The 8,694-nt window shown below is 37.5% G+C and overlaps 5 protein-coding genes across 5 annotated transcripts; 1 reads left to right on the forward strand and 4 right to left on the reverse strand.

Moving 5' to 3' along the window:
* Positions 1-68: 68 nt before the first annotated feature.
* Positions 69-753, reverse strand: CBG24092 (the record flags this gene model as incomplete). The annotated part of the gene is made up of 2 exons (XM_002648027.1): positions 69-464; positions 739-753. The coding sequence occupies 2 exons, from the start codon at positions 751-753 to the stop codon at positions 69-71; spliced, it is 411 nt and encodes a 136-aa protein (XP_002648073.1).
* Positions 754-1,063: 310 nt separating this feature from the next.
* CBG24093 lies at positions 1,064-1,773 on the reverse strand (the record flags this gene model as incomplete). The annotated part of the gene is made up of 2 exons (XM_002648028.2): positions 1,064-1,194; positions 1,242-1,773. The coding sequence occupies 2 exons, from the start codon at positions 1,771-1,773 to the stop codon at positions 1,064-1,066; spliced, it is 663 nt and encodes a 220-aa protein (XP_002648074.2).
* An 847-nt stretch (positions 1,774-2,620) lies between these two features.
* CBG24094 lies at positions 2,621-4,213 on the forward strand (the record flags this gene model as incomplete). Its single annotated transcript, XM_002648029.1, has 6 exons — positions 2,621-2,658; positions 2,719-2,884; positions 2,937-3,129; positions 3,189-3,622; positions 3,787-4,028; positions 4,072-4,213. The coding sequence occupies 6 exons, from the start codon at positions 2,621-2,623 to the stop codon at positions 4,211-4,213; spliced, it is 1,215 nt and encodes a 404-aa protein (XP_002648075.1).
* Positions 4,214-6,092: 1,879 nt separating this feature from the next.
* On the reverse strand, positions 6,093-6,522 carry CBG26685 (the record flags this gene model as incomplete). Its single annotated transcript, XM_045238323.1, has 2 exons — positions 6,093-6,408; positions 6,455-6,522. 2 exons carry the CDS (start codon positions 6,520-6,522, stop codon positions 6,093-6,095), a joined length of 384 nt encoding a protein of 127 aa, XP_045100677.1.
* A 714-nt stretch (positions 6,523-7,236) lies between these two features.
* Positions 7,237-8,169, reverse strand: CBG26686 (the record flags this gene model as incomplete). Its single annotated transcript, XM_045238324.1, has 1 exon — positions 7,237-8,169. The coding sequence occupies one exon, from the start codon at positions 8,167-8,169 to the stop codon at positions 7,237-7,239; it is 933 nt and encodes a 310-aa protein (XP_045100678.1).
* Between the last annotated feature and the right edge of the window lie 525 nt (positions 8,170-8,694).

The following is an 8,694-nucleotide window of genomic DNA, read 5'->3' on the forward strand; positions in this document are numbered from 1 at the left end:
AGAAATAAAAGAAGAGTGAACTTTTATTATATAAATAATCAATGTCATGAAAATATAAGGATTACCATCTAAACGGAATACACATATTTGAGAATACATCGATTACCAGAAGGACAGTCGAGACGGGATTGGCATCGTTGGAATAGATAAGGAAATAGCTGGAATCGACTAGCATTTAGACATTTTCCATCAAAGCAGGCGCTTTCAGATGAGCAATCTGCGTCGATAGAACATCGTTGGATAAGTGGAAGGTATGGAATATCAGGTCTCGTTGGGGCATCATCGAACTCTCTTGTCTTCTGAAGAATTACTTCGAGTGGAATCTCATCATCATCGTTTTCTGGCGAATTCGGAATATGAATTTCGTTATTGGGGTGCGTCAGATTTCCAGATTTCTCTGATGACGTTATGTTGATCTCTTTCTCCGCAAGTGATAATGATGAAGACGTTAGAAGTATAAATATCTGAAAAATGCTCTGATTAGGTCATTGAGTATCACTTTTAATGGCACACTATCACTTTTAAACTTTTAATGATGTTACGTTTGAGCTCAATTATCTCAATTCTAATGCAAGATATCAAAAATGTGTCGACTGACAAAACACTACTGATGTTATGATAAACAATTTATCAGTTGACATTTTTTATATCTTTGACAGGAACCAAGAAAAATTCACTCAAAGATAAGAGTTAAGGGAGAAATCGAAAAATACAGTACCCCAAAAAGTTCTGACTTACCAATATTTTTGCCATGGTTCTCGAATGTTGCCGAATTTTCGAAACTTTTTCAAAAAACATCGAAAAAACAGAAAAGAATTGGTGCGTGTCAGAGGGCGGGAGACGAGAATGAATGGGAGAAAAGGGGAAGAAGAACCGATAAATTTTGTTATCGCTTGGGGAATTTTCCTGACTAAACGCTCCCTCGTCACCTCTTGTTCGGTTTTTTAGAAATCTATTTTTTCTCTGGTGTGAGAAAGCAAAACATGTGAAAAAGCCAAGATGATTTAACATGAGAGTTTATTCAAGTATGAAAAGGTTGAGAGACAATTATCAGAACTATCAATCAAATGTGCATTGGTCCAGTGCCTTGCTTGACATCGGCTCTTTGAGCCTCCTCGACAACCAGAGTCTCCGCGTAGACCTTTTGTTTCTTCTCATCGAGTGCCTTGCGAACCGAGACTCTTTGAATTGTTACTGAAAAATATATTTTAAATTGTTGTGATTTCTTATTGATGGATTACTGAAGATCAACATGAAATTGTAGTAGTAGACGAACCAGATCATGCTGATGTCATTGTGCTTCTCCTTGAATCCCGAGCTAAAACTGAAATAGAGTTTCAGAAGAGAAATAAAAAGAGTTTGAGCGTACAGAGATATGTTGTGGAAGGCTTCAACAAAGTCTGGAGTCTGAGTTCCATTGACATTTGATGTCTGGACCTTTGCCACGGCGTAGATTGGAGAGACCAGAAGGCGTGGAATAGCGCAGAAGACGCAGAGGGTCGCGAACTTCTTCCAACCTCGTCCATCGGATTCGTAGAAGAATGCGAGTGAGAGGATGACAGCCAAGACAACTGTCATGCAGGAGTACCATGATCCAGCTCCACGAAGGAACCATGCTCCGAAGACAATGTACCAAATTGAAGCGATGCTGATCCATGCATAAAAGAGTTTCAGAAAACGGAGAGAGACCTTTGGCACATTTTTGAGTGGTTGTTGGAAGTGCTTATCGAGAACATAGAATATTTCAGGAGTTAGGATGTTCATCAAATTCATTACCACTGAAAGTCAAATGTTTAAAAAAAGAAAAAAAAGGTGAAAAGGGCTGGTTGCTTAGAAATTGATAAGAATGAATGAAAAGAGGGTGAGAGAAGAAGAAGCTGAAGACTCGTGATCTCCTATGGCAACGGCTGCTCACGAGTGAGAGAAACAGAAGATCCAATGGGAGATGTTGTCATGGAAACCGCATGAAACCGTGAATTAAAGTTTCAAATGACAAACTTTGTTGTTGTATTAAAGTTGATATCATTAGAAAAAGAAGATAATGTTAAGTTAAATAGTTGGAGAGTGGTTAGAAACTGCTTAGCTGGTAAACAAAAATTTTAAAGGAGGAGAAAATTTTACAAATTGTGAAGTGCGAAATATTGTACAAAAAATATTCTAAAATTTTAAAAAGACAAGCGCCTCAGTTACTACCGTAAACACTCTAATAAAATGAATTTCTTAACTATCACCTTTGAGCTAATTATCTCGGTTGCTGTAAAATATATGAAAAAGTGGTCAACTAACAAAATACTTTTGATACTTTGATAAGCATTTTATCAGTTTACCATTTTTTGATACCTTTCACAGGAACCAAGATATAGGGATTCAAAGTAACCAAACCCGGTACTTTCCCAAGAATTCACATTGGGCTGTTTCCATTGGGTTGTTCTCCGGTTGTTTTCATTGGAACTTTTCCAATGGAAACAACTGGAGACCGTGAACCTTGAGAAATATAGATGGAGGGAAATAAGAAGAAAGAGAAAAAACTTTTTGATAGGATCCAACAAATATATTTATTTCAATAATTTCTTGATTAGTTTTTTTCCGAGAATAAAACTAATCAAAACAAGCGATCGAAATGATGACGCCGACGGATTGCATGAGAAGTTTCATAAGGTAAATGGTCGATATTATCAAATTCTAAAACGAGTTCTGAAAAAGAATGCCACATTTTAGTCAAAGCTGGGTGGAAGACGAAATCGATGGATCAATTCGCCAGTTGGCAGGAACGGAACCGCAAGCATCGGGGTCTTCTGGAGCATCAGCTGCACAGGATGCAGACGAGGATAACAAGGCAGATATCACTCCAGTCGAAGCATTCAATGCAGTTCACACCGAAGGGGTACGTTAGTTTTTTTTTGGAATTTCTTCTACAAAAATATATCTTTCTCCAGGATGGTCTTCTCGCTGATATGCATGCTGCTGCGATGACCTTCCCATACACATTTGACAAGAGTCTGAATAATATGGAAATGAACCGTATTCCTCATCTCTATTGTTTTGATCACACTCGTGTCGAATTGAAAGCTCAGAAGGGAACTGGGGATTATTATCACGCCTCCTGGGTTGATGGATATAATCGGAAATGTAATTTTTTTTAACTTTGTGTCCGGATCGTCTCATAGAATATTTTTTTTAACCTTCAGCCGCCTACATTTTCGCACAAGCTCCCTTTGATGATATCACAGAGCACACGTTTTGGAGAATGGTTGGTGAGAAGAAGCCGTCGATGATTCTGGTTTTTGGAGACGTTGACGAGAAACAGAAACGTAAAGTGCCTTATGATATCTCTGAAAAGGATTTTGAAAAGGCATTTCTTCACGAATTCGATGCGAAAAAGTTGGACGAGACCGAGATGAAAGCCAAACTGTGCAGCACATTTTGGCCGGATAAGGGATCGAAAAAGGAGTTTGATACGCTGATGATTCAAACAAAAGACGAGTATTCTGAGACTCATATGAAGACGTTCAGTTTGTCAGTGACGGAGAATAAACAAGAGAATCAGACTGTTTTGATGCATTTCCACGAATGGGCAGATACCGCTCAACTGCCGGAGTATATGCTCGATATGAGAGCTTCTGCAAGTTTTGTTCTGTTTTTTCAGAGAATCTAAAAATCCAGAAATATATCTTTCATCAAAAAATATTGGCCAAAGACACATTGCCTTATTTTTTAGATCCTCTTATCATCTGATCCGAATAATCTGAAATAATCCTTCTCATCCAAAACCACCTTCTTTTCCAGATCAAAGTACAGTATATCCGCAGTTCGAAAAAGCCAGGTGCAAATAATGGTCCGATTCTTCTTGTCTGTGCAACTGGCATCACCAAATGCTCCATTTACGCTACAATCGACATCATCGTGAGCAGAATGACCGAAGAGCACACTGTCGGATTCAAGGAGACAATGTCAGCTATCAAGGTGCAGAGATATGGTTGTTTCAGAGCTCCAGCCGCATATTTGACTGCTCGTGAAATGCTCATGAAGTAGTTTTCTGTTAAGGAAGTCAAAGTAATTGTGTCTTTTCAGGTTCGCTGTCAGTACTGGTGTTGTTCATGATACTGCAATCGGAGACAAGCCAAAGCCTAACAAATCGAAGTACAGTACTATTGGGAAGGCACAAAAGAGTGGATTTATGAGAAAGAAGAAGGCAGCTCAGAAAACTAAATGATCTCTTGTATCGAGTGCTCTTGAAAAATAAAAAAATATTTTTTTCTCATTCCACTTTGAAAACATCAGCATACAGGGCTCAAATCCAACCAGATTAAAAGTTTGGATCTAGGTCAGGAATGTTAGGAATGGCTTTTTCGGTTTTTTTTCTAAATGTGGAAAGTTCCGCGTTTCAAATTTTGGAATTTCGGAATATTCCAATCTTGAAATTTTTGAAAATCCGGAAAATCGGAATTTTGGAATATTTCGATTTTGAATATTTTGGAATTTCGGAAAAATCCGATCTTCAGAATTCCGGAATTTTGAGATCCCACTTTCCCATCATAGAAGTCTAAAAAATTGGCAAACAGATTTCGAGGAAAGCGAAAATTAATAGAAGTAATTCCTCTCGAGACCCTCAAGGAAACAAAAAAAGTTCGGAAATGTTTCGACTGGGATTTTCAAAAATTTCGGGATTCCGAATTCCGCTTCGAACATCCACAGATCTAGGCAGTATAGCTGAAGATCTAAAGACTTTTTGATTTCTTTTTAATTTCCTTTGCTTCCAAAAGTTGATTGAACCAGGTCACTGACTTTCGAAAGAAAAGAGCTCTAACTCTTAATCCGTCTCTTCGGGTTTTCAATTACTTAGATTAAAGTGCATGACGAAGGAAGCAGAGAATTACTCAACCACTACTTCTTCTTCGTCTTCTGCCATTTGCCCTTTTTCGCTTACTTCTTCTTCAAATCACTATGTTATCACAAGACACAGAGCACATGTAAACAATCGAATGGGATAACATATCAGACGGAAAAACGGGAGAGGATAATACTCTCTCCCTTTTTCGTGTTTTCTCTCATTTTGTGCTCTCATTTGTCTTCTTTCTTTGCTTCTTTTTCTTCTTTTTCTGATTCCGTTTTTGACCAAAAAAATAATAAGAATGCTATGAATACATCTGACATTTTTTCTCTTCTTCTTCTTTTTGCTGTTCATGTGAGAGTAATAGGCTGTGAATGGGCCAACGAAGGACAAGTCAGCCACACAGGCTTTGTTTATGATGTAAGAGAGACATATCGAAACGAGAGATGCAAAGGAGTATTCAACTACATATGCCCTCGTTTTTCCTTTTTTCTTTTCTTCTTTGCTCTCTTTTTTATGATCATAACTTTTTCAAGTTTTTGGAACTCTCTTCCAGTTTTCACTATACTCATAATTTTTTTACTATTAGGTTGGCGGGAAGTCTTTGTCACTTTTTCAATAGTTTATTTCTCAAAGAAAAAATAACCGAATAATTAATTATATTGTCCATCATTATCAACAACATGTCTCCAACGTTCCCTCCATCCATGGATTCCATTGCGGTAGAATCCAGCCGGGCGTGAGGCAAAGTATTGTTTGAGTGCCGCTTCGACCGCTCCACGGGAATTGAAGCTTCTTCCTTCGAAGGCACGTGTCATATCGCCAAACAACCAATAGTCGGAAGTAGCAAGATCAGCAGCACACCCGTTTCGTTTCTTTCGGATTTAAAATCTTTCCGATTTGAATGGTCTCTTATCATTCAAGGAATACAAAAAACTCAATTCGACAATTGCTCGGAAAATCTTGGCTTCCTTTGTACGCAAACACCTTTAGTGTACTTTTCTGGAGACAGTAACCCTATATAAGCCGCCTATATTTTTTTCGGTGTTTTTTTTACTCGAAAAGAAAGAGAAAGCCAGCAATAAGAATTGGGAAATGACCCAACCAAATTAGAAAAAAAAACAAGGGTAAATTTATTTCAATAACAAAAAAAGTTGTGTGAGAAAAAATAACAAAAACAAAAACTACGAAAACCTCTCAAAATTTTGCTTCTTTCATATAAAACATGTGGAATGTACCGAAAAATTGATCTGCTGTGAATTTAGAATCGAAGTTCCTCGCAATGTCCACCAAAATACCCATCGAATGTTGTGGCACCTAAACAACTCCTGAATACCACTGATTCCCAAATGTTCGAAAATGTTGTCAATCGTCTCCTTGCGATGTGAATAACATGTGAGCATATTATTAATGGTTTCATAATACATTGCTTGATCGATTGAGTGAGTGCCACGCAGAATGCATCCACAATCATGATCATCATTCGAATTCTCTTGGAACCAATGGCATAACATTCAGAATGGTCCTTCAACATGTGACAAACTTTGCAGAATCCTCTTTGTGAAAACCTGACTTTTCTGAAAATTTATATTATTAAGTTTCTCGATTTTTTTGTCGACTTACATCAAATGCTTGTTTTTTGCGATGAATCGGCGCAAACGTTTTTCAAATGGAGTACCCGCAAACTTCATTCTGCCTTCTTTATCGTCAATAATTGTTTGAATAAGAGAATAACAGACATATTGTCGAATCAAGAAAAGTGGGACCTGAGAATTTGAAAGGCGTCGCTTTTTTTTATCTACGAAAAAGCGCGGCAAAAACGTAATATTTCAGACTTTCGGCTCGTTCGAGTAAGTTTCCCATTTAAGTTCAGTTTTTCGATGAAAAACAGATTCTAGAGGCGCTAGCGATCATTTTCATACCAAGAATAAAATGAACGCGGGTTTGAACTAGATCATGATCTATTTCTTTAAAATCAACGGGTTGCAACGCGCGTATTCTCGCTCATCGTTTAAAACTGTGATACTCAGCCAACGAAGTTCGGCAGCGAATTGAGAATTTTTGAAAAGTTTACTGGGGCGCGCTTTCTGACCCCCTCGCTTGAACCCAAGTGCCGTAGTGTTTCTGGAGCAAGGCCTCGAAAATTGACCGGCAAGCCGCCCGCGAAATTTTCCAGATCCCACTTTTTTAATTCGACAATAGGGCGGATTCATTTCCTTTAATACTTTAGCTTTAAAAATTTCAGTAAGCACAATCATATCGGTTTCCGACTTGATCATTTTCAAACGATTTCTCGGCATTCTCTTCTGACAGATTTTTTTGGGAATTGACCCAAGCAATATCCGAAGAAAAAACAAGAGAACATTTATTTTTAAAAAACAAATTGGGTGAAAAAATTATAAACACTACAAACTACTCAAAAATTTCGGTTTTCTCATATAAAGCAATTTGAATGCATGACTGAATTGCCTAACTGTAAAATCCGAATCGAAGTTCTTCGCAATATCCGCCAAACCGCCCATCGATGTTCTGGGACACCCTAAAAACTCCTGAATACCACTGATTCCCAAATGCTCGAAAATTATGTCAATTGTCTCTTTGCGATGTGAATAACAAGTGGCACCTTCTTTATTCGCTATGTAAGACTTCGCTTGATCGATTGAATGAGTTCCACGTAGAATACATCCAATCATAAGCGCAATTCGAATACCCTTTGAACTGATTTGATATAATTTAGAAAAATCTTCACTCATGTGACAAACTTTGCAAATTTTTCTTTTTGATGTCCTGTTTCTTCTGAAAATTGTAATTATTAAACTTATCGATTTTTTGTTGACTTGCATCAAATAAGTGTTTCTTTCGATGAATGAGCGCATCAGATGCCCAAGTGGCGTTTTCGTTATCTTAACTTTGATGTCATTATCGCTAATAATCTTTTTGATATGAGAAACACAGACGTAGGATGCCCTTGTTTCCAGAGATTCTCCAGATTTGAAAACTTCAGACAGCACTGTTTTATCCTCTTCCGACATGATCAATTTCAAAAGATTTTTTGGCATTCTCTTCCAACAAATTTTGCATGATAGAGCTTCGAATTCTGCGAGTACCTTCTCATTTTTAGAATCGCTTCCTCTCGGCTTCCGTTCGACGTCTTCGAAAAATTCATCCGAAATATTATTTTCGAAAAAATCAATCGATTCGGATTTGATTTCTCTTTCTAGGAGATATTCAGGTTTTCGCTCAATTTCCTCTTGTTTTATTTCGACGTACTCGCCATTTTTAAACGTAAAATTACATTTTTCTTCGATGACTTCCTCTTTGTTAACCCCGTCGTTCATCTGAAAATTCTTTACCATTGAAAGTTATGAATACGAAAAACCGGTTTTTTTTTGCCTTGGAACCGATTCAAAATAGAGAATTTTCGAAAAATGACACAAAAATAAAGATGATGATGAAAAACCACAAAAAATTAATTCATTTATTGCTCGGCAAATCTTGGGTTATTTGTACGCAAACACCGACAGTGAACTTTTTTGTAGACAGTAACCCGTGAGAGGAGAGCACACCAACTGGGAGGAAAACAAAAAGTGGGAAGAACCATCTGGGAGGAAAAATGGGCGGAGCCTAGTTTGCAACCCTGGCACGGTTTTGCCGCATGGTTTATGGGGTTATTCATTAGTATTTCTTTGCATTTTTTTGCATTTTTTTCCTATTCATTAGTGTAAAAAAATTAATTTTTTTACATTTTTTTACATCATTTTTTTACATTTTTTTACATTAAAATGCAGGTCTCTGCGAGGAGTTTAAAGGCGCATGGACATTTTCGGCCGGTGGGTCCCGCAAAGACCTGGGGTATCCGAGCT

Source organism: Caenorhabditis briggsae (genome assembly GCF_000004555.2).
Source record: "Caenorhabditis briggsae complete genome, chrV, whole genome shotgun sequence".
Taxonomy (NCBI): Eukaryota; Metazoa; Nematoda; class Chromadorea; order Rhabditida; family Rhabditidae; genus Caenorhabditis; species Caenorhabditis briggsae.